This window comes from Heterodontus francisci, chromosome 30, assembly GCF_036365525.1.
Source record: "Heterodontus francisci isolate sHetFra1 chromosome 30, sHetFra1.hap1, whole genome shotgun sequence".
Classification (NCBI taxonomy): domain Eukaryota; kingdom Metazoa; phylum Chordata; class Chondrichthyes; order Heterodontiformes; family Heterodontidae; genus Heterodontus; species Heterodontus francisci.
The window spans coordinates 55609482-55635553 of NC_090400.1; the positions used below are offsets into that span (position 1 = coordinate 55609482).

The window sequence follows — 26072 nt, forward strand, 5'->3', positions numbered from 1 at the left end:
TGGTACACACTGCTGCCACTGTTTGTCGGTGGAGAAGGGAGTGAATGTTGAAGGTGGCGGATGGGGTGCCAATCAAGCAGGCTGCTTTGTCTTGGATCATGTTGAACTTCTTGAGTAAAAACAGAAAGTGCTGGAAAAACTCCGCATGTCTGGCAGTATCTGTGGAGAGAAAAGTAGAGTTAATATTTTAGGTCAGTGAACCTTCTTCAGAACTGGCAGATATAAGAAATGTAAAAGATTTTAAGTAAGTAAAGCAGGGGGTGGGGCAAGAGATAACAAAAGAGAAGGTGTTGATAAGACAAGGTCACAGAATAGCTGACCAGAAGGTCATGGAGCAAAGGCAAACAATATGTCAATAGTGTTCTGAAAGACAAAGCATTAGTACAGATAGGGTGTTAATGGACTGAAAACTGAACAGCCACAAGCACAAACATGAAAAAAAAACAGTGGGTAGGCACAGTAGAAACAAACTGAACAAACTAAAATAAAATAAACACAAAAAATAAAAGAAAAACTAAAGATAAAAGTAAAATGGGGGGCCAGTCATGCTCTGAAATTATTGAACTCCATGTTCAGTCTGGCAGGCTGTAGTGTGCCTAATCGGTAAATGAGATGCTGTTCCTCGAGCTTGCATTGATCACTGGAACACTGCAGCAATCCCAGGACAGAGATGTGATCTCTTGTTTGAGATGGTCATTGTCTGGTACTTGTGTGGCACGAATATTACTTGCCACTTATCAGCCCAAGCCTGGATGTTGTCTAGGTCTTGCTGCATCTGGACACTGGCTGCTTCAGTACCTGAGGATTTGCAAATGGTGCTAAGCATTGTACAATCATCAGCAAACATCCCCACTTCTGACCTTATGATGGAGGGAAGATCATTGATGAAGCAGCTGAAGATGGTTGGGCCTAGGACACTACCCTGAGGAACTCCTGCAGTGAAGTCCTGGGACTGAGATGATTGACCTCCAACAACCGCAACCATCTCCCTTTGTGCTAGGTATGACTTCAACCAGCGGAGAGTTATCCCCCTGATTCCCATTGTCTGCAGTTTTGCTAGGGCTCCTTGATGCCATACGCGGTCAAATGCTGCCTTGATGCCAAGGGCAGTCATTCTCACCTTACCTCTGGAGTTCAGCTCTTTTGTGCATGTTTGGGCGAAGGCTGTAATGAGGTCAGGAGCTGAGTGGCCCTGGCGGAACCCAAACTGAGAATCAGTGAGCAGGTTATTGCTGAGCGAGTGCAGCTTGATAGCGCTGTCAAGGACCCCTTCCATCACTTTGCTAATGATTGAGAGTGGACTGATAGAATGGTAATTGGCCCAGTTAGACTTGTCCTGCTTTTTGTGTACAGGACATACCTGGGCAATTTTCCACATTGCCGGGTAGATGCCAGTGTTGTAGCTGTACTGGAACAGCTTGGCTAGGGGTGAGGCTCGTTCTGGAGCACAAGTCTTCAGTACTATTCCCAGAATATTGTCAGGGCCCATAGCCTATGCAGTATCCAGTGCCTTCAGCCGTTTCTTGATATCAGGTGGAGTGAATCGGATTGGCTGAAGACTGGCATCTGTGATGCTGGGGACCTCAGGAGGAGGCCGAGATGGATCATCCACTCAGCACTTCTGGCTGAAGATGGATGCAAATGCTTCAGCCTGGTCTTTTGCACTAATGTCCTGGGCTTCCCCATTGTTGAGGATGGGGATATTTGTAGAGCCCCCTCCTGCTGTCAGTTGTTTAATTGTCCACCATCGTTCACAACCAGATATGGCAGGACTGCAGAGCTTAGATCTGAACTATTGGTTGTAGGATTGTTTAGTCCTGTCTATTGCATGCTGCTTCTGCTGTTTGGCTGTAAGTCGTCCTGTGGTGTGGCTTCACCAGGCTGACACCAAATTTTCAGGTGTGCCTGGTGCTGTTCCTGGCATGCTGTCCTACACTCTTAATTGAACTAAAGCGAAGGTCTTATGACGGATGAAAGGTTAATTAATGAAGCAGTTGGAGATGTTCGGGCTGAGGGCAGTTCCCGTGAGGAATTACTGTAATAATGATATGGGGCTGTGATGTCATATCCTTGACAATCATATCTACCTTCCTTTGCAGTAGGTATGACTTCAGTCATTGAGGGATTCTTCCTTTCACTGCCATAGACTTCAATTTTGCTAAGGCTCCTTGGTGCCATACTCGGTTAAATAGTGTCTTGTTGTTGAGGGCTGCTTCTTTTGTGTCTTGATCAAGGATGTAATGAGGTCTGGAACCCCAGCTGAGCATTGGTGAACAGATTATTGGTAAATAGATGTTGCTTAATGATATTTGTTGAGATATTGCTTTAACTACTTTAGTACTAATTAACATACGACTGAATATGTAAATAGTTTAGTATACACCATCACAGAAAGCGACGCAAGCTAAGGTGATACAGCAGTTGGAACAGCGTTAGTTAGCAGGTAGCATGTTTATCTCTGAGCTCTCCTGTAATTCTGTCATTGTGTTATTCCGTAATAGAGAACCCTTTGTTTAACTTACCAGTCGTTCTCGTAGTGTTTGGTACATTTGCGTTGAGAACAAATAACACAATATGGTGGCAGTGGAACACAACCGGGTAGCAGTGATGCAGAGGAATGCAACGTGTTAGAAGCTGTGTTCGACACAGTGACAGCGATCATAAGCACGACATCATGGACAATGGCTTCTCCCATATAAAGCCATAAAAACCTGGGACAGCACTGTTAATAGCTGAAAGAAGCAGTGGCAACTCCGCATAGGACCAGCCTTGAAAATCTGTACTCTGAGAGAGTGTGAGTAATCAAAAGGTGGAGTTTTGTTGAGCGGTAGTTGGTTAGAGGGCCTATCTGAATCGGGTCCGAGAGACTGCACCACCATTAAATGTCATGGTTTTCCCACCAAAGACCTTTTGTGTGTGGAGTCTCCTCGTGCAGATGCTTAAAAACCCGTGCTGCAGCCACAGAGCTCAGGGCGTGGCAGAGGTCCAGTGCTGCAGACAAAGTAGACCTGCATTGCTTTTTCCTCGAAGGAATGCTATTAAAAAAATAAGATAATTTAAGGGGAAAGCTCTGGCAAAAGAATTCCTGTGAGCAAGAGGTTTTGACACCATGGCCACAAAATACCCAGCAATGAATTAGAAGATTCTAGATATCCTTCACGAATTTCAAATATTTAGACAGCATATGGAGTTATGCTTTATAGATCTTGTAGTCACAGAACTCAACAAACAAGCAATAAAAATAAAGATAGCGATTGGCAATGAAGGTCTCCATCTCAGAAGCAGACCAGAAAACCCATCTAAACTCTGAACAATGCTGGAAGACCAATTGAAAGTCGAGGTAAACCTCAGAATCCATCAACTTGAACAGATAGTCTATAGACAACAGCCCAAAGAAACTATTGACCAGTTTGTCAGTAGATGTCGGGAAAAAGGCAAAGATTCCAATTTCTCAGACACAGAACTCTCTGAGAGAATAATGGAGCTGGTAATCACATCAACTACAATAGAGGCATTCCGAAAGGATCTGCTTGATGGCGAAAAAGGAAAGAACATCAACATTCTCCTCAAAGATGGCAGGAAATATGAAGCCGTAGCTACAAGCAAACAATATATACAAGCACTTGGAGCAGCAACAGCCATAGGTGAGGTAGCCAAGGCACCTCAACAGTGCAGTCTAATGCATCAGCCACATACCTGCCCTGCATTCAGAGATACCTGTAAGGCATATGGTTTAAAGGGACACTGGGCAAGACTGTGTGGAAAATCTGGCAGTGAAGAAGCGGTCAGAAGCCACAGCTCAAAAAAAAAACACTGCGTAGTGGCAAGAATAAAACAAAAAGAGAGTTCACTAAGTTCCAGTCTAAGCACAGACATGTCCACAAGGTATACTAAGATCTAGACAGCAAAGAAGGCACTGAAAGTGAACAAGCTTTCCACATGGTGACAGTCATACAGCACATGGATGCAATCACATAACTGAAAGCCTTCACTTACGTTGAAATTATATGTCCTAACAAACGTGGCAAGCACAAGCTATGACTGAAGATAGATACTCGGACAAGCGCCAACATTTTACCATTGCAGATACTCAAGGACATGTACCTAGCCAAGTGGGAGTCTATGTTACAGCCAACAAGAGCTAGACTCACTGCACCAATCTGCTGTATGGGAGCAGTTGAAGTGCAGATATGAAAATTCTGCATTGTCACCACAAGTCTGCTATGTGTTGACACCAATGGTCCAGCAGTAGCAGGACTGCCAGCATGCAGTGAACTCTGGATCATGACGATTCACAAGATCGGTAAAGTGCTAGACAATCAAGTCAAGTGCAACCCCATTGAGTCTATTCAAGATCTACAACAGAAATATTCCGATAGATTTGTCACTGTGGGCAGTTTTATAGGAGACTCTGTACTTCACCTGAAAGAAAATGCAGCTCCCTCCATAGGTCCACCATGAAAGTTCCGTATCTGCATAAAGGCAAGCTAAAGGCTGAACTTGACCTGATGGAATGGCAAGGGATTATTTGCTGTGTTCAGCAAAAAATTGGTATAGCTCTACAGCCACTGTAATTAAGAAATTACCATTAGAGTATGCTTAGATCCCAGAAGATTAAATCAATCACTCAAAAGATGTCCTCACAAGATTCCTATTTTAGATGAGTTCAACCCAAGTTTTGCTAGAGCTAAGTTCTTAAAGTTGGATGCGAAACAGGAATACTGGTATGCCCACTTTTCCAAAGATTCACAGGAACTAACAACTTTCAGAACACCATTTGGAGGTATTGGTTTCTATGGTTATTAGGTCTGTCAGCTAGTCAAGACCTGTTCCAACAGCATATGGATTGCATTACTGAGAGTGTTCCTGGCTGTGTTTTCATTGCAGATGACATAGTAGTCATGGGAAGTATCAAGGAAGAGCATGACCAGAACCTTCACATTTTAATGTAGACGGCCAGGAGAGCAGGTCTCGTGTTTAATAGCAAAAAATGTGCTATTAATGTGAGCCATATTAATTTTTTCAGTTCAGTCTATTCTGACACTGGAATATGACTAGATCCCAGTTAAGTTGAGGATGTACAATCAATGCCTACTCCTCAAGATAAACAATATTTACAGAGGTGTTTAGGCCCGTTTAACTTCTTAGCATCATATATATAGAGTTTCTCTGAGAAAGCATCATCACTGCATGAACTTCTCAAGAAAGATGGGCCATCCTTATGGCACGCAGATCATCAGTACGTGTTCAATTCGTTAAAAGTTTGTCACCCACTCAGGTGAACTATTCAAACATAGAAGGAGAAACATCAGCATTAGTGTTCGGTATGACCAGAATCCATACGTACCTATTTGGCAAAAGCTTTGATGTCGAGACTGATCACAAACGTTGGCAATGATTTGGCAAAGCACTCACCAGCACACCACCTCGACTCCAAATTGATCAGTATGAATGTGAAGTTCGATATAAACCTTCAAACCTCATGGTTATGTCTGACACGTTGAACAGGCTACACAACCCCAAGAAACAAGGAGATATACTGCTAGATGTCCAAGTGGACGAAGCAGATGTGGAGCTAGATGTGTACAATACTGATCTGATGCAATTTGGACAGAAGAAACACAAAGAGCTCCAAGAAGAGACTTTGAGATTCTGTCCTAACGTCATTATGGCAGCTTATAATTAGTGGATGGCTGGATACAATGCAAGAGATTCCCACAGACCTCTAAACCTTTTGTCCATATCATGACGAATTAGGAATATCATTTACAAGGCAGACAAGGTTGATACCAAAAGTGCTTCATCAAGATATCCTTACACAATTACATCAAGGTCACATGGGCATTGAAGACGACTTGCACATGAAACAGTTTATTGGCCAGGAATCGATAAAGACATAGAATGAGCAGTGAGGATGTGCGATGTATGTCAAGAGCATCAGCCAACTCAGCACAGAGAGTCACTTCAACCCCATGATGTTCCATCACATCCATGGTCAAGAATAGCTACTGGCTTATTTACCGTCAAAGGTGACAACTTTTTACTTATTACTGACTATTTCTCCAAATTTCCTATCATTTTCCAACTGAGGAATACATCAAGTACATTGGTAGTAAACACAATGAGTGCAATTTTCAGTCTTTTTCATTCCCCGGAGGAGTGTTAGGTGATGGTCCACTGTACACCAGTAAGCCATTTCAAGATGTGCACAAAATGGGCTATAAATCACACTACATCATCTCCACGCTATCCAAGGTTAAATGGACTGACAGAAAGGATGGTGTGGGCGGTAAAGTCAGTAATCTTGAAATGTAAGGAGACTAATTAAGACATTCCAATATCAATGTTGCACCTATGAGCAACACTACTGGATGCAAGATTATCATCCCCAGCAGAGATCATGTTTGGAAGGCAAGTCAAGACAATTCTTACGAGTCATCATCTGATCAAATCGTCAGTCCAAGATAAGTTATTGGCAAGACAAGAGAAAATTAAAATCACACATAACAAACATGCAGATGTGGTGTTGCCTCCTCTGCAGGTCGGACAAAAGGTCAGTGTGATCCACCCGCAAGAGAAGACATGATTCCCTGCGGAAGTGTCAAAGATCTGTAACGAGCCACAGTCATACGAGTAACTACCCTGAATGGAGCGATGTTGAGAAGGAATAGATGTCATCTGAGAGTTATCCAACAGCATCATACCTAATACTCCTGTAGCATCAAGAACATGCTCTCATTCAAGTTCTGAGAGTGGAATTAAGGAAGATGACATGTACAACACTCAAGTACAAGATAATTGTCAGTCTAAACCCAGGGGTCAAGAGAAAAGAATTTACCATTCCAGGTCTCAGCAAAGTTTCACTGTTACCAGATCAGGTTGAATCAGCAGTCCACCTGTATGTTTCAGAGACACTTGAATAATGAATATGAGAGCTCATACATGTATAAATACTGTTCACAATTATCGTATTTCATTATGTACATAGCTTAGAACTTATGTAATTTCCATTTAAGGAAAGGGGATGTTGTGATATTGCTTTAACTGTTTGAATACTAGTTAACATACTACTAAATATGTAAATAGTTTTGTACACATCACAGGAAGTGATGCAAGCTAACATGTGATATAGTTGGATCAGTGTTAGTCAGCAGGTAGCATGTGCATCTTAGTGCTCTCCTGTAATTCTGTTATTCTGTAATAAAGAACCCTTCATTTAACTTACTAATCATTCTCATGCTGTTGGTACATTTGTGTTGAGAACCAATAACACAACAACATTCATGACTCCTTCCATCACTTTATTGATGATTGGGACGAGGCTACTGGGGTGGTAATTGACAATGGATTTGTGCTCTTTTATAGATAGGATGCATCTCGGGAATCTTCTACATTGTCTGGTAGATGCTAGTGCAAATGCCACATTGGAACAGCTTGGCTAAGGGGGTAGCCAGCTCTGGGGTACAGGTCTTCAGCAAGAATGTTGTCAGGGCCCATAGCCTTTGTGTCCAGTGTACTTAGCTGCCACTTTGTGGAGTCAACTGAATTGGCTGGACAATGCCATCTGCAAATTTGAGACCTCAGGAAGTGGCCTTATAAAGTTATTTTGGGGACTTGAATGTGAGGTTCTGCATGGGCAGGAAAAATATTATTGGCTGTAAATGGTCACTGGAAACTTTCCCTAAACAATGCCAACCGGAATTGCTGCCAGGTCGAGGATCAGAATGATGCAACGGGATCACAGTAGGATGCTGAGCCATCAGATTACAAACCTCAGATGACTTTCTTTTTTGCCTGTGGTTCAATGATGTAAAACTAAACCAAAAATAATCCAGCAGTGTTTTGCAACTTGACCAGCATTAAATGTTTAATAACATCTGAAACAGGGGGCTCATTTTATTGCAGTGTTGCAGAGTTGCCAATTCTACCAGTTCAAACAGTAATATTTAAATCTTGGATTCTAAAGCTATGGATGTTTTAGCACAAAGTCTCTTTTTTTTTTGTTCTTGTTCTTTGGTACCAGCTGCACAATAAACCACAGAACTGTCATTTGATTTTTGTTAGTTCACATGGATCTTTTTTTCTCCTAATAATTTTCTTGTTAGTACATAAGACTCTTCCCCTTCCCTGGCCCCACCCCCAAAATTATCTCCCCCTTTCTTTTTCTTTTTGCTCAGTCTCCCTGGCCTCTATCTGGGAATCATGGAATCATAGAAAGTTTACGGCACAGAGGCCCATCGTTTCTGCGCTGGCCGAAAAAAAGAGTCATCCAGTCTAATCTATGCCCCCTAGTCACTGACCCCTTTGCTAAGGTAAATAGGCCCTTCCCATCTACTCTATCCAGGCCCCTCACAATTTTGTACATCTTAATCAAATCTTCCCTCAGCCTCCTCTGGATAGGCTGGGATTGTTCTCCTTGGACCAATCTGTCCTCATAGCTGCAATTTTCCAGTCCTGGCAACATCTCGGAAATCTCTTCTGTACCCTCTCTAGTGCATTAAGTCCTTTTTGTAATGAGGTGACCAGTGCAGCACACAGTACTCAAGTTGTGGCCTGACTAATGTTTTATACAGTTCCAGCATAACATCCCTACTCTTATATTCTATGCCTTGGCTCATAAAGGAAAGGATTCCATATGCCTTCTTAACCACCTTATTGACCTGTCCTGCCACCTTCAGGGATCTGTGGGCATTCACTCCAAAGTCCCTCACTTCCTCTACACCTCTCCGTAGCCTCCCACTTATTGTGTATTCCTTTGTCTTGCTTGACCTCCCCAAATGCATCACTTCACACTTCTCTGGGTTAAATTCCATTCACCACTTTTCTGCCCACCTGGCTATTCCATTGATATCTTTCTGCAGTCTACAGCTAATAATGGCCAATGTACTCTTAGACTGATGAACATAATGTTTAGGAACAGGCAAAGGTATAATTGATCTGCATTTTTTCCTTTAAAGGGAAAGATTTCTGTTCTTGCTTGCCTTTTTACTAGACTCCTCAATGTCTACTCTCCAAAAAGGTGCCTTATTGCCTCTTGTACCCATTTGTACTATTCAATGGCCTGCCCCACACAGCTCTCGTTAGTTATTAATTTTAAAAATTCTACATGACCCCCTCTTAGTCAGAGCCTATTTCTTTAAAATTCATGTTGGCTGTATTTGAATTCTTGTGCATTGTCAACAATTTGTCTCTATCAGCTCTTCTGTTCCATTATCTTGAGAACTTCAATTAGATCATATTAAAAATCTCTCTTCTAAATAAAGCAAATCTAGCTCCCCAAACCTTTCCACATAACTTAGATTCCTGGTACTCTGAATCATCTTTGTTCCCTACCAAGGCTGCTGGGAGGGTCTAGGAAAAGAAATTACAATTCATAAGAAAGGCTAGCTCTTGAATACTGCAGTTAAGATTTTCAGTCCAAAATATAAACTGGCCTGTACTTATTCCTGGTGAATTCATGAATTCATAGCCAACATAATGGATAGAAAATGGGATCTCTTAATATTCTGCTATAGCACCAAGCCAAAAAGTTACTAGTTCAATCCCTGGTCTATGCTACCCTGGGTGACTTCAGTTGACTTAGCAATCAGCTATAATTAGCTTCTGCAGTCTTAGTCTGGGAATGTTCCGCTCTTGATCACTATCTAGTGATTTCTGCTGGAAAATGCATGTAGGTATTAAGCTGAGAAGAGATTGGGGCTTGATGTCCTGCAAATAGCCACCCGTTCATGTTCAGAGTGTCCATTTGGGTTAGGTACTAGAGGATTGCAGGCAACCATGGAACTTTTCCCTAGCAAGCATTTGGCTTTCCCAAGACAATGAAAAATGTTCGGATCTCCTAATACATGTGGCTTACAGAAATCTATTTTGTTGCTGAAGGCTAATTTAATACAGAGGGCCAACCAGTAAGGTATCAAATATTGCTATAAAGATAGAACGAACCAAAAAGTTGGGCAACAAACAAATGCAGAAAGCCATTATTAAAACAATGTTTACACTGGGCTATATATTGGGTTTTCTTTAAACATGTAGGAAATACAGCAATCATTTGCACTTCTGCAGCACCTTTAACTTAATAATGTTTTACCTTGAACCTAACAATGTTCCAACAGTCTGTAAAAGTCATAGTCAACTATGAGCTGGCTCTCCAATACATTTAGGCACAAGTTGATTGTCTAGTGCAGACAGGGTTTATACAAAGGATGGTTTTGATTTTGTAAATCAAGAGGTCAAGCCTCAGTTAATCACTGCCTCCAGATCCATTCGCATGAGGACATCTCGTCACCTTAGGATTGTCACTGATAATTGCAGATTTTCTTGGATGCCAAGACAATTCATAACAGGCTGATCATCTTGAAGTTTCTACTAAGTCTTTTTTACCCACCACAGTAAAAACTGCATTGTCTTTTTGGATTTCATGCTACCCTCTGGCAACTAATGAAAGAACTTGCATTCACATAGTGCCTTTCACAATCTCAGAGTGCAGTTCTGGTTTTAAGCTAAGTTGTCCTAGTTACAAATTCTAATGTATTATTTGCTTTTGCAACAACCTTGTGACATTGGTCGTGCATTCTTCATGATTTATGAATTACAAGTACCTTCTCACTGTCCGCAGCCTTGTGTGCAGTCCTGCATAGTGTACACATGATTGAATTGCCCTGCCCAACGTGCTGTTCTTGTCTATATTGAAAGATGGCTTCCCCCATAAATCTGCCTGTAGACTACTTTTTCATCCGAGATATTAATTTCCACACATCTTTATGTTCTCTGCCAACTTGTAGACAAGTCCTTTGATGCCTCACCCAGCCTATTAATAAAGGTGATGGTGAGCAACAAATGTTGCTCCCTGCAGTATTCAGCCAGTGATAAGCTCCTATGCAGAGTCACTATCATTAAGAACTCTGCCTATGTGAATGAACCAATTTATTGTCCAATCTAAGATCTGGCCATTTTGAAAATCTGGATATACTATCAATCAAGTTACCAATGTCCACCAATTTTGTAATATCCTCAAAAAATTTTGATTAATTTAGTGATGCAAGAATTCTTCAGAATTTCATTGATTGCCACATTCAAGGGTCAGAATAAATCCAGTCCATGTAGTAAATGATGCTCTAGCTCTAGATATTTTTTAGCTTATTTAAGAATGTAATTGGTGATTGACATGAAAGACGATATAAATCTAGCAGTAGTCTCTAATGTACAGACAGTGTGTCCAATTTTAGGCAACTTTTTGTCTTAAACTGGAATGTGAATTAGCTGTTGGGGGCTTGGGAATTATGACCAGGTTGGACATTAGCTGCTTATCATGCAGTCACTAATGCATCTGCGACAGTTGGGAATTTTTTTTTTTACTATTGGATCAATAGCTGGTACACCACACAATATTAAACCTGCTACCTTGGCAAGGAGAAAAATAAAAGCTCATGCTGCTTCTGTCACAATTACATCTTCAAGTTGACCAAGGTTAGTATTGTTCATGGTCAATTCTGTGGCCTATACCACTGCTGCAAACACAGGTAGGCAGGGCAAATGCTTTTGGCAATATGGTGAATTTTCCAAAACTCTGAAATCTATTGTGCTTGGTCGGCTTATGCAAACATTTACAGAGTCAAATGAACAATAGGTGGAACTGGTCAAGGACAAAGTCAATATATCTATAAAATCAATGCTTTATTCGTTACCTGAAGTGTTTTCTATAGAAATGTTTCCCTCCTCAGTAACCATGACCCAAAGGTAGACACATGTTGGGAGTGGGGAGCTGCAGTTAGAGATAAGTTTTGTATGATTTGTCTTCCTCTGATGGGTAGTCCCATAAACAGTAAGCAATAAATCAGACTATGTATTCTATAGCTGCAGACAGCTTTTTCCAGGTTTGCTACAGAAGTTTTATTGTGATCCTAAAGTCTTTCCACTAACATAAAGGGGTTTGGAGAATTGCCCCTGCCACTTTTGTTTTAAAATGCTAGATTTGTAATTACGGTGAGATTTTACTAAAGCATTTTACCTCCTGAATGCGGCTGGCCACATTTTTATTAAAGCAATGAGTAATCAACCTACCTTGTATGAAGTGGAAATCTGATTAAATATTTGAAGGTATTAGTCTAGCTCTCTACTTGAATTAGTGCCAGCTTTTAAAATCCTACTTGAGGTTATGAGTGAGAAGGAATTTTTTTCAGATCTGTTTTTTAAGGAAATATTTTTTGAGGGCGGCACAGTGGCGCAGTGGTTAGCACCGCAGCCTCACAGCTCCAGGGACCCGGGTTCAATTCTGGGTACTGCCTGTGTGGAGTTTGCAAGTTCTCCCTGTGACTGCATGGGTTTTCGCCGGGTGCTCCGGTTTCCTCCCACCGCCAAAGACTTGCAGGTGATGGGTAAATTGGCCATTGTAAATTGCCCCTAGTGTAGGTAGGTGGTAGGGAATATGGGATTACTGTAGGGTTAGTATAAATGGGTGGTTGTTGGTCGGCACAGACTCGGTGGGCAAAAGGGCCTGTTTCAGTGCTGTATCTATAAATAAATAATAGTGTCTGTCTAACCATTAGCAGTGTATCTAGGCAAATGAATCACTTATAGTAATATATTGTTTCAAAGTATGTTCCTTCCAGTACTGATATAATGTCGCTCATTAGAAGCGCTAACTTATGGTTTATAGCATAAGAAAATATATTCTTGTGTTAACCTGCATTCACTATCTCCTTTTGGATCCTTCTCCTTTCTCTTCCCATCACCCAGTTTTATACCTTTTTCTTTCTAGTGTTAGTAATTTTTGCACTGAGAGTACAAGAACTTAATAAAATATAAAGTATCTAGTGTCATTGTATGATTCAGGAGTTTTGTATCCCAACTGTAGTAGGTGCGGCGTACACTCCCTCTCATTTAAATAAGAGTATATTGTGCCATGGGGGAATAAATGTAAAATAACCTTATAAAAAAGGTTCATAGTACCTTGTTTGTTCCTTGGTTAATCACCAACTGCTGAGTTGTACGGGGGGGAGGGGGGGTGCGGGGGAGGGGGGAGGAGGAGGAGATGCAAAAGAATAAGGAGGAGGAAGTACTATTAAAATTGCTAGTAGGTTCTTAACAGTAAAGGAATGACATGCTGTATTTCCTTATAAGGCCCGGTATATTCGGAAGTAGCCACCCTTCCAGGAGCTGTAGGGGCGAGTCATAAATGGGGTGGGAGTGTAGTTTCTTTCTTAGCTGGCAATGACACAACACCGACTCACTTCCTTATTGATCAGTTCAAACCAGTTTTTACAGGAACTGACGGTGATATATGGGGCGAGCCTTGTGAGAATCATTCATTTGAGATATTGTGGTGTGCCAGTGCAGCACTTGTATTCATACTCCTGCTCCTACCTTAATCACAATGAGCGGCAGTGTCAGATGCGCATACTCTAACTACTTTTTAATTTTTGTTTTAAGTTTATACAGAACTTCTATAGGTGAGTAAAATTAACTGTGTTTCCTTTTGTTTTTTTCGCCCTCCTCCCAAATATACTTGTGGAAATGGAATTCATCCACACAGAGCAATTCCAAGCTTAGGCCCTTCACTTCAGAAACCCTTCAGAGAATACCTGGAGGCTCAGAAAGCCAAGCTTCACCACAAGTCTGGAGATGCAGTGGAAGCGGTAAGTATACCCTGAATGTAATTTGTCTGCCTTTTGTGTTAAAATGTTTGTTGGCCCGTGTGTCATTCTGTTCATCCAACTCTTCTGTGTACTTGGGGTTGAATGCTAAATCTATAATAATTAGAGGACTCTTCAATCGTAGAAAATTGATCTCAAGTTCGCCAAAGGTCCTTCTGTTGGAAATTGAGGCCTCCAGGAATTCAGAAACTAGAAAATGTAGTAGTCAAGACTACACTTAAAGTTCTGGAAGTGTTTTTTTTCTGAAGTTCAGTGCATTTGAATTGTCTCAGGTAAGTTGTGATCAACGCAGTGGTTAGCACCGCAGCCTCACAGCTCCAGCGACCCGGGTTCAATTCTGGGTACTGCCTGTGTGGAGTTTGCAAGTTCTCCCTGTGTCTGCGTGGGTTTCCTCCGGGTGCTCCGGTTTCCTCCCACATGCCAAAGACTAGCAGGTTGATAGGTAAATTGGCCATTATAAATTGCCCCTAGTATAGGTAGGTGGTAGGGAAATATAGGGACAGGTGGGGATGTGGTAGGAATATGGAGTTAGAGTAGGATTAGTATAAATGGGTGGTTGATGGTCGGCACAGACTCGGTGGGCCGAAGGTCCTGTTTCAGTGCTGTATCTCTAAACTAAAACTAAACTAAGACGGGAGCTGCATATTGAGGTGACCATTCTTGGCAGTGGTCCTTTAGCAAGTTTTTATGCCCACTGTAAATGAGGTCTTATTCGAAGGAAAAGCTTAATCAGCGTAATCTTCATGTAGGCTGCAGTGATGAGGATGGTCTTAAATGATGTCACCAGATCCTATATTTATTTATTAACTCAGGACCATGTAGTACTGTAGGCATTAAAGTCTCAAAGACTGTCTATTCAGCAATCAATTTAAAAGTTTATGGAAATATTAAACCTCCAAATTCAATTAACTTTCTTTTTCGAAAAGTTGGACTTTTTAAATTATGTAACAGTGGTTGATTTAATTTTAAAACATATGCCCTGTGCCTGAAAACAAAACTAAAAGACATTTTTTAATGTTTGAATGTATGATCTTTCTAATCCAGTGTTTGAGTACTGTATGATGTACACCAAGACTGTGAACTAACTTCCCACTATCTTTTTTTATTCTCCCCAAAATAATTTGTCTAGAATGATATTAAATTTCCCATTAACCACCACCATCGCCCGCCATTCCCCCCACCCCACCCTAAACCCAAGAACAACTTGGATCCTGGTGTACAATTATGATGACGTGGTTGTAACAATCACCAAACCCAACACTTGCGCAACTTTTTAAAAACTAGGTACTTCCTCCCAGTGGAACAGCTATTTGTGTCATGCTGCCATAGACACAGAATTGTGCAACACAGATCGCACGCTATGTGAAAACTGATGTAGGAGTTTTCTGTGGACTAGATTTTCCTCTTTGACCAATTTAATTTTTGAACTACAAAAATAAAAGCCCCTTTCTGAGGGTTAATGGTCAAAATTGGCAGGATCAGTTCCCAGTTCTACCCTTTCTTAACTAATATGTGGTTAGCACCGCAGCCTCACAGCTCCAGGGACCCGGGTTCGATTCTGGGTACTGCCTGTGCAGAGTTTGCAAGTTCTCCCTGTGACTGCGTGGGTTTTCGCCGGGTGCTCCGGTTTCCTCCCACAGCCCAAGACTTGCAGGTGATAGGTAAATTGGCCGTTGTAAATTGCCCCTAGTGTAGGTAGGTGGTAAGGAATATGGGATTACTGTAGGGTTAGTATAAATGGGTGGTTGTTGGTCGGCACAGACTCGGTGGGCCGAAGGGCCTGTTTCAGTGCTGTATCTCTAAATAAAATTTAAAAAATAAAATGTTTATTTTGTTTTATAAGAACCTTTTCCTGCTGTTTGGTCTGCAAGTACTGGTGGTTTAAATCTCCTGGTGATGCAGATGAAAAGAAACACCAAGGGTTTGCTACTGTTCACACGTTCCCCCTCTCTGAAGTCATTAGTAAATGGAATATATGTAGGGGAAAAATAATTTAAGACTGTCCACATTTTCCTTCTCTCTTAAATAAGAATGATATTTTCCAGTATCTGGTGAGCTATTTCAAAATGCTCAAACATTTTATCTTCCTTATTAAACCCATCATACAAGTTTCCACTAGTATCTTAAGAGCACTTTGGTTTGGCTTAGAGCCATTGCTTCAACGCTGACGTAGATGCAGAATATCGAAATCAAACTCTTAATGCAATGGCACATATTAAAGCAAAATGGTGATCCTGGTGCCAGATTAGTACAGAATGACTGTTTGTGTAGGTGTGTGCATAAGTCTAATTGAATTGTTAAAGATTTTCTCTTTTTGATTCAGACTCTTTTCTGGCCTTCTGTGCCTTTTTAAAAATCTCCAGATGGAACAGCTGGCAGGCAGATCAGCAGACACCTCAGCAGTGCCAACACAGGCTGGGTTGACCAGCGAGGGGCTGTGTTATGTGCGTGCCTGAAAGAGGAGGTGGTGAACTAAGTTGCTATCTGTTTCTTTCTGAGTGGGGATCCCCACTGCATTGACACACGCCTTTGCCAGATTTTAGTCTGCTCATTTTTAATGGCCTCAGCGTGGAGTGAGAACTCACTTGGCCTGACTTAGTAAAGCAGTGAGGACTTAGTTTCCTGTTGCTGCACTGGCTTCTACTGGCCTGTTGTCTGTATATGTAAGAAAGACCAATAAATTTCCAGTATAGGCCAATAGATCGTCATCTTATTGGCTGCTTTACAAACATATCCTAAGCATCTACTGTCTTTTCCCAAACTTCCATTGGGAACTATAAAAAAATAAGGATTTTGTTTCAATCCCCAAAATGAATATATTTGAATCATCATTCATACCCACTGAACAGGATTAAGTAGCGAGATTACGAATGTGGAGAGAATGCTTCACTGACTCGGGACTGATGATGTTTAATGCCATTCACGGCACTAATTAATTTTATGCTTCTCTGTCTGTGTTGATGAATTTGATTTATCCAAGAGACAGCTAGAGCTGTAGCTAATATTTTAATAACATTATATGCTGTTCACCTTAACCTGTAGCGAAGAATCAGCCTTTTGATCAAAATATTAAATGAAACAAATGGATTTTTGGTTTTAGTTATTTGGATATGCAAATTAAAACTATCCGGAGGTCTCTCTTTCATGCCTGTTGCTAGGTTAACTTTATAAAGCATTGTTTTTGCCACTGAGTATGAAAAACATTTATTCCTCCTGCTCAGAAGTGTTAGTCTGTAGAGGGTCCTTCAATCTTCCTACCCCACTGCTGCCAGCAATTGTATATCTGAGATTGACAAATCAGTTTGTGGAGCTTCTCCATCCTTCAATTCTTTGATTACTTACTACAACAAAACTTCGGGACTGTTCTTAATCCTGCAGCTTGCTCTAATTAAGCAACTAACTGCTGTTGATTTCAAATTAAGCAGTTTTTAATAAATACTTTGTGTTGTTTTTCTCTCCCTCCCACCTCCTGCTCCCTGCCATTAGAGTGAAAACTGGCTGTCATGGCTCTTTGAGAAAGTAGTCATCGTCATGGTGTGCTACTTTATTCTTTCCATCGTTAATTCCATGGCTCAGAGCTACGCCAAACGGATCCAGTCGCAGAAATACACTGAAGAAAAAATGAAATGAAAAAGTAACTTTTTTTATTTAAACGAAAAGGGACTGCACAAGGCCCAGGTTAGATAGTGATTCATGAAAATCATCTGCTGCTGCTTGGTTCCACAAACTGGAATTAATATAAGGAAGCAGAGGGGGGAGTATTATAACTATATGCTTTTACAAGTTCTGAAAAAATATTTTCTTGATTAGCACAGGTACTCTAGCTTAGAGTTCACTTTTGTGGATTCTTGCCTATTTGTTGTTTCTTTTTTATTTTTTGAATGTATCTTAGTTTCAATTGAGGCCATGTTAGCGATGAATGGTGACATAAAGGAAATTGCTGAATAGATGTAAATATTAAGCATGGAACCCAGTTGAAAGCAATGACATTATCTGGCTCCAAATTAGTTTGGGCATAGTGCTGAATAAATGGGAGCTCGATGTGGTTTGTGGAAACAAAAGCTGCATTAGCTTTTTGAATGCTAACACCGTTGGTTGTTTGAGGAGCAAGTGTATTCACTGCATGCCTTTTTTGAATTAGAATCCTCTGACTAGCAAAGGTTGGCCCTTTTTGGCACAGTGTTTGACCATATTGCCAGCTTTAAATACAATGGTGGCAATGTTTTATTTAACTCTTAATTCATTCGGGATCACTTGAAAAGTTAAGCTCTTTTTGGAGTTTACTAAATTTGGAATAGCTAAATGGTGACATTTTAAACTTTTTCCTTCTTTATTGCACCTTCTTTACCTCCATTATCCCTCCACCACTCCCCCACCAAACGAGGCACGGCCTTTGTTGCAAAGATTTCATGCTGTATACTCTCCAGCAACTGTTCAAACTGTGATTTGCTGCCACATGTTCCATGTATCACAGGATCCCATCAGTATTGCAGCTTTCATTGACTGGGTAAGGCACTAAAGATCCAGGCCATCATCTGCAACAAGCACACCATCTTAGCTGAAAAAGCATTGGTGGTGATAACTGTAATCTGTTCCTCTTGCACTTGTTGATGGAGGATAGGTGTGGAGATTGAGAGCAAGTATATGTGGACTAGAGGTAAATAGATTTTTTTGAAAACTGTTGGTATTTATTACCTCAATCTTCTGTATCTTGTTTACCTCTCAATGAGGCCATGTATTATCTTGTGCCCTATGTAGCACAAAATCTTTAAACCTATATTGCTCACCTCTGCTTGTATTTTCCACAATGATGGTGAAAGAAAAGCTAATAGAAGCTATCAAACCAGTCCATCTCCAACTGTACATATGAAAAGCAATGTCATTTTTGCTCTGTAAATTTTAACATGATAAACCTAATCTGACTTTATAAAACTACTTTCAGTCATTCCACAGACTGAACCTTAGTCTGTGTCTTTGTTGATTTTTGTGTGGAATGTCATGATTGTGTGTGCGTGTATATATATCAAAAAAACTACATGTGCCCATTATGTATAAACACAAATGATGTTGATCCTACATAGTAATTTGTATAGTACCATTCATAAAGTAAAATGTTCTATTTACAAAGGTACAATTATCAAGAATGAAATAAGGAAACAAATTTGTCTTTGGAGGCTGTAGAGTATATCTTAAATTATTCATATGCGAGGTATGTTGCATGAAAGAGACACTTCAGAAGCTTCTCTGTCGGAGCTGTTTGAACTAAAGAAACTCCCATTCTGTCTTAATTATTGCACTTTCTAACCAGAATAAAAGTGGAACTAAGGTGTTATCTTTATAGGATTTTCATCTAAGTGAGTGAATTTAAATAATATGGATTTGTTTGGTTCTGGGGTGCTATTTTGCCCAGTGCATTGGTTGATCCCAGGCTGGAATTTCAGTCCCAGCTGATCTACATGTGGGCTTTTCCCTCAATGACATGTTGGCACATCATCCAGTGCAGCAGTGGGCCAGTAATGCCAAGCCAGGGAAAGCAATATGTCCAAAGCAATTTCCATCATTGGTGACACTTCAGCATTCCACAAGCAGTTGGCCCAAAGTCATTTTGACAGTTTCTATATCCATACCATCTGTCCATCAAACAGTTCCATTGGAGTTTGGGGAATTGGTCCATTGGGGAAAAGAGTTTGTGCAAAGCTACTCATGACATGAGTACCTCATTCAAATCTCAAACAGAAAATGTAAATGACCTCTATAGCTATTGTCATTATTCCATTCCATAAAGTAAAGTGGAGCATTATTTCACAATATTTTCTATGGCCTGATGTATAGTAGGTGATTTGAATTCATGGACCGCTAAAGTTACATTGTGTGAAAATTACAAACTCAAAATTCCTAATTTTCAGTACTAGTTCTGTTGCATGATGGTTTTATCGCTAACAATTTTTTAGGTATCTGTGCACCTTCTTGGCCATGTTAATCCTCTCTGCTGGAAGATGAGGCTGGATTAATGGTCATTGTTGCTTTGAGATCAGCCAACAATATGCTTCCAACAACTAAGCAAACTTGTCCAGTGAGGGCTTAAGAGGTTGAATCTCTGCTAAAGTCTGGGATTTGAATTTATCATCTGGCTTGGTAATCTGGTGCTCTATTAATGGTGCTTTTGTTCAAATAAGAATATACATTAGCTATATAACAGAATTCCATTCTTGTAGTATTGGGACTTTTTCCCAAACTATAAACCAATATGCAGTGCTCAGAACATGTTCATAGTTATTCAGAATGAGGTAAGATTCTATGTACCCTCATTGTTTCATTTCCACCCCCAAGTACCAGATGTAGATTTTCTGTCACATCCAGCTTCTCCATCATTTTGCCATTCTGTGAGATAGCTTATCAGACTGGTGTTGGCTGTTAGCTCAGTTGGCGACAACAGTTGGTAGGCTATCTGACGATGTGGTGTCTTCCATCCGATCAGCATTGTGTTTTGTTTTGTTCTGCCATTGCATCTTCATTGCAGCATTCATTGTTTTGTCCTTTATTGAGTAGTCTTTTTGTGAATTTTGTAGAGTTGTAGAGAAGGATTCCAGTTAGTCTGTAGCAATGTGATCTTCTGCCCTTTTTCCAATAACCATCAAATATCAAATTACTCAGACTTCCTTTTTGATTATTCTTGCATTCGATGTTCACAAATTATTACCGTGCAGTAGGTCCTGTGTAATATTGTGCTGTTTCCTGGTAAGTAGAAAAGTCTCCTCCTGTATTGGGCTTCCCTGAAGTTCAATAATTTTATCAAAACCACAATAGTAACAAATTGATTCCACCTTATGGTGGTACTTTTGATGCCTATCTTTCAAAATAACCATGTCATGCTGTGCAGAATATCTAATAAAACCTGCAGCAGAACTGATATCTGGAGGAGTCTGTTATCATTTGTACATTGTGTCTTCAGCTCTTTTCCATTCTTCATGAAGACTAATTAAATTGAAGCTTGAATTTCTGATCTAAAATAGCCAGGCAGTATCTTGGTGTGTATACTTTATCTTCCCATTTTTGCTACTTGTGTAGTCAATTGGCCCTTTTACACTTCACTTTCATCTTGCACGTAATGTACGTGTGTTGTACTGTTAGAAAAAAACTTATCCCATTTTATATCTGTCGTTCCCTTTATCAGCATAGGAACAGAAGTAGGCAATTCATTCCCATTTGCCTGTTCCACCATTCAATTAGATCATGTCCAAGCTTTAAATTTACGATTACATCCCATATTTCTGGATCCCCCACCAGAGGAAGTAGCCTCTCTGTATCTACCTTATTTAATCTTTTATCATTTCAAACACTTCAATTAAATTATCCCTCAACCTTCTAAACTACAGTATTTCCCAGGCAGAATAATCGGTTGATCTATTACTGGCCTCTGCTGATGCTACATCTTGTTAATGAATAGTCAATTTTATATTCTAATCTGATAATTTTGTAGATGGCCTTTAATGTTTAAGTTGTAGGTAATATTGTGTTGTATAATCATATATTTTAATCTTCCATGCCTATTGTGACATGGCACATGCCTGAATTTCTGAAGCACATCATCTGCATTATGGATGAGAGACATTGGCATTCATGAAGATGCCTGCTGCCATGGTGAATTATGTGAAAGACTAACTAGGAAAACAAAATCATCATCTTATAGTCACAATCAAATATTTTTAATTAAAAATGCACAGCAAACCCTATGAGCTCCACCATACCTTCTACTGTTTGTCTTTATGCTCAATTATACTAACTTCAATCCCTTTACCAATATTCCAATTACTCATTTCCTTATTGATAATTAGATTAAAGATTATTCCCAAAAAATAAAGTACTATGCCTACAGCTTACATAGTTTGAAATGCCCAGCACTCTAAGAATAATACACATAATGTGGGTTGCAATGGAAAATCTAGTCTATACTATTAGAACACTGAGGGGACAATGGAGAGTATGCAAGATATCCATAGCTCTATAATTATCCCCCCTGTGTTATGTTAACGTCTGGATTTTCCAATGCAACCTGTAGCTAGTGCTCCCTCATGGATTGGTCTAACAAGGAGCATGCTTTTACATTCTGATTTGGATTTTTCCCATTTAACATTTCTAGATGTGTGTTTCTGTGGCTGCCTGAATTATTTCTGAGTGAGACCATTCTGTTTCCACATATGCTGAGGCCAATCTAGACTGTGGGTTATATAGCTTGAATAAACCTGAGTACCTCAGAATACTACCCTAATTTGGTCTCAGTATGTGTGTTCTGATTACAGCCCCAACCCACCAAACCGCCCCTCCCTCCCACAATCATCATCATTCACCCAATCACTCATCATTTAGTATTCCAAGTGGAACCCTCTATTCTGTCATATTTGAATTGATGGATGCTGACTGAATGTTTCCTTTCTTTTTATTGTGAGATATATTATTTATAAAATTAAATGATGAACCTTGCAAATGTCATTCTGTCCAAGATTTACCAGCTTAGCAGTAAGACCCTCCTGATGGCTACTGGATAGTATGCAGTATCTACACATCACCATTTCCCCACCTCTAGGTAAAGCTAGCAGCTCTAATTGCACTGTTTTTTTATACAAGTCAAACTTGACCTGGTAACATAGAAATATAGGAGCAGGAGTAGGCCATTCAGCCATCAAGCCTGCTCTGCCATTCAATAAGATCATGACTGATCTTCCACTTCAATGCCTTTTTCCTACAATAGGAACATAATATGAACTCCTGATTGTACTTCACAGTACGAAGATGTTCCGAAGTATATTTGATCAACCATTCCCCTTTAGCCAATGTGGAGAGAGAATTCAAATAATTTCTACTGGATGGCACCAATGAATAAAAGTCTAGTATTCTATTCAGACGCAGCAATCCCATCTAGCTGCAGGAAATCACTTCCCATATTCATGACTGTAATTTCATGAAAAGGCTGGAGGACAATCGAGAAATTATCCCTGGAACTAAAGAACTGATTCATTTCTCCCTTTAACAATCACATGAATTCCAAGAGGCAACTTTCAGACAATATTAGACTCGTCAATTAGTAGCATGTGCCTTATTCTCTTACTTCCTCTGTCCAGGCTTTAATGGAAAAAAAAATTTCAATTCCCTTGTCTGATGTGTATACATACATATTTCCTCAGGTCTCAATCACCCTATGCTACCTCTCCCAGTTTGTCATTCTTTATTTGAGACTCTGGGGACTTTTTTTTTGTTCACTGGCAAGGCCAGCATTTATTGCCCATCCCAAATTGCCCTTGAGAAGGTGGTGGTAAGTTGCCCTCTAGAGCTGCTGCAATTCATCTGGTGTAGGTACACCCATAGTGTTGTTACAGAAGGAGTTACAGGTTTTTGACCTAGCAACAATGAAGGAGTGGTGATGTTCCCATGCATCTGCTGCCCTTGTCCTTCTAGTTGTTAGAGGCTGTTGGTTTGGAAGATGTTATCAAAGGAGCCTTGGCAAGTTACTGCAGTGCATCTTGTAGTTGGTGCACATTGCTGCCACTGCGCGCTGGTGGTGGAGGGAGTGAATGTTTAAGATGGTGGATGAAGTGTTGATCAAGCGGGCTGCTTTGTCCTGGATGATGTTGAGCTTCTTGAGTGTTGGAGCTGCACTCATCCAGGCAAGTGGAGAGTATTCCATTTTATTTCTAACTTGTAGATGGTGGACAGGCATTGGAGAGTCAGGAGGCGAGTTTCTCGCCACAGAATTCCCAGCCTCTGACCTGCTGTTACAGCCACAGTATTTATATGGCTGGTCCAGTTAAGTTTCTGGTCAATGGTAACCTCCAGGATGTTGATGGTGAGGGATTCAGTAATGTTAATGCTGTTGAACATCATGGCACTTGTGTGGCATGCATGTTACTTGCCACTTATCAGCCCAAGCCTGAATGTTATCCAGGTCTTGTTGCATGCAAGCACAGACTGTTTCAATATCTGAGAAATTGCAAATGGTATTGAACACAGTGCAATCAATGGCGAACATCCCCACTTCTGACCTTGCCACACACAGGTGGTGATGTTCCCATGCATCTGTTGCCCTTGTCCTTCTAGTTGTTAGAGGTTGTTGGAGGGAAGGTCATTGATAAACCAGCTGAGATGTTTGGGCCTAGGACACTGCTCTGAGGAACTCCTACAATAATCCCCTGGGACTGAAATAATTGGCCTCCAACAAGCACAACCATCTTCCTTTGTGCTAGGTATGACTCCCCTGATTCCCATTGACTCCAGTTTTGCTAGGGTTCCTTGATGCCACACTTGATCAAATGCTACCTTGATGTCATTGTCATCTCATCTTTTGGAATTCTGACTGAGCATGAGCTGACAATCCACTGTAGTGGGGGCAGAAACACCATCATAAGCCATGTCTGATTCTGTTTCATGCAACATCTGCACAAGCACACTTGTCCATGAAGAGTTGGGAGATTTTTTTTCCCTTACACCAGTGAAGCAGAGGCCAATTAGTGTTTCCCCCATTACCACCTAATTCAGTTAACAAACCAAGAATCAAACCTGGGAACTTCATGGTGGGGAAACCTTGTTAATTCTCCACTATACCATGATCTCTTGTCTCTATTCTATAGGTACTTTGATTTGAAAATGTTCTGGAACACTGAGGTGTGCTTCATGTGGGTGTAATTTTATCTTTGTTTTCGCTGGAGTAAAATGTCCTAGCTGGACGATCTCTTTCAAAGGAAAAGCCAATTCCCACAGAATCAAACCCTATAATAATGGTGTTCTTATTGGGTAGGAGGCTTGCTTTTGATAATAGCTCGCCAAAGGATAATGAATAGTTTAAAATGAATAAAAACTTTCCAGTTCAGTATACATGAACCACATGACTGGCAAATGTTTACTGTAAAGCTGCAATTTAGATTAATAGGCTAGCATGATTGGATCAAGCTAACCTTACTTAATTCCTTCCTACTCTGGTTAACTCCCTGATCTTAGTTGAGTGCCTTCCTTGATGGTCTGGTTGAGATTTCATGGTTACTTTTGGGCTGAGGGGACTGAAGTGAAGAGGAATAAACCTGCTTCTGCTTTACCCTGACTGAGATCTGGCAAAGGAGCTCAGGGTGAACCCATAAAATGGTTATTATTTTTATTTATTTTTTATTTAGAGATAATACAGCACTGAAACAGGCCCTTCGGCCCACCGAGTCTGTGCCGACCATTAACCACCCATTTATATTAATCCTACACTAATCCCATATTCCTACCACATTCCCACCTGTTCCTATATTCCCCTACCACCTACCTATACTAGGGGCAATTTATAATGGCCAATTTACCGATCAACCTGCAAGTCTTTTGGCTGTGGGAGGAAACCGGAGCACCCGGAGGAAACCCATGCAGACACAGGGAGAACTTGCAAACTCCGCACAGGCAGTACCCAGAATTGAACCCGGGTCGCTGGAGCTGTGAGGCTGCGGTGCTAACCACTGCGCCACTGTGCCGCCCCTTAAACTTCTATGAACTTGAGCAGGATCATTGATTCAGAGATTCCAGAAAGAAAACCTTCCTTGGCAGCACTGTTACCTTAGCACTTATGGACAATTGGTTACATTTCTTGTTGCTATGTGTTAAAAGTTACAGATTCCCTGCCTAAGAGCTCTGTGGATAAATTTGTTGTCTGGTGTAGTACGAAGCATTACAGGTTCGGGAGATTCCAGGCCTAATTCCTTCTGTGTGCTCAGTTAGCTGTAGAGAGACACTAATTCATCTCAATGTGTTTGGGTCAGAATGGGGAAAAAAGCAACAGGGTTCTTTTTCCTGATCGTAGTCCACCAACCCCTGCTGGAATGTATATGTGTGTAAATATCAAATGATCACAGATTAAACTTGACTGGGATGCTCCCCCCTCCCCCCACCCCAAAAAGGGGATATTACTGACCATCATTATCTGGCCATAGGAAGAACAGTTATTTGGACAAAGTGGTGGAGAGTAGTCAAAATGGGTGAAACTAGCCCCCAGCAACAGGAGCCCCTTAAGGAAAAGATAGAAACTATTCTCTCTTGTGGGGAAATATAAAACAAGGGGCTCATTTTAAAATTGGAGCTAAGCCATTCATGGATGAAATCAGGAAGCACTTTATCACAAAAAGGTACTATAAATCTGGAACACTCTTGGCCCAAAAGCTGTGACTAATTGAATTTTTTGATGAAGTAACGGAAAAGGTGGATAAAGGGAATGCGGCGGATGTTGTTTAAATGGATTTTAAGAAAGCGTTTGATAAATTACCACATAAAAGACTGGTTAACAAAATTGAGGTTTGTGGAATAGGAGGGTCAGTGTCCAATTGGATAAAAAAAAAATTAGCTTAAGGACGGAAAACAGCATGTTGTAGTAAATGAAAGCAAAATATTGCAGATCCTGGAAAT

General features: G+C 40.6%; 1 protein-coding gene across 5 annotated transcripts in view; it reads left to right on the forward strand.

Moving 5' to 3' along the window:
• The window catches only part of vmp1 (vacuole membrane protein 1), a 204266-nt gene extending 185650 nt beyond the window's left edge, over positions 1 to 18616 (forward strand). For all 5 annotated transcript variants that reach the window (XM_068010712.1, XM_068010713.1, XM_068010710.1 and 2 more), the window contains 2 exons: positions 13532 to 13634; positions 17139 to 18616. In XM_068010712.1, coding sequence (XP_067866813.1) covers positions 13532 to 13634; positions 17139 to 17282 — 247 coding nt within the window. In that variant the 3' untranslated portion in view covers positions 17283 to 18616. The remainder of the gene's footprint in view (positions 1 to 13531; positions 13635 to 17138) is intronic.
• Positions 18617 to 26072: the final 7456 nt, after the last annotated feature.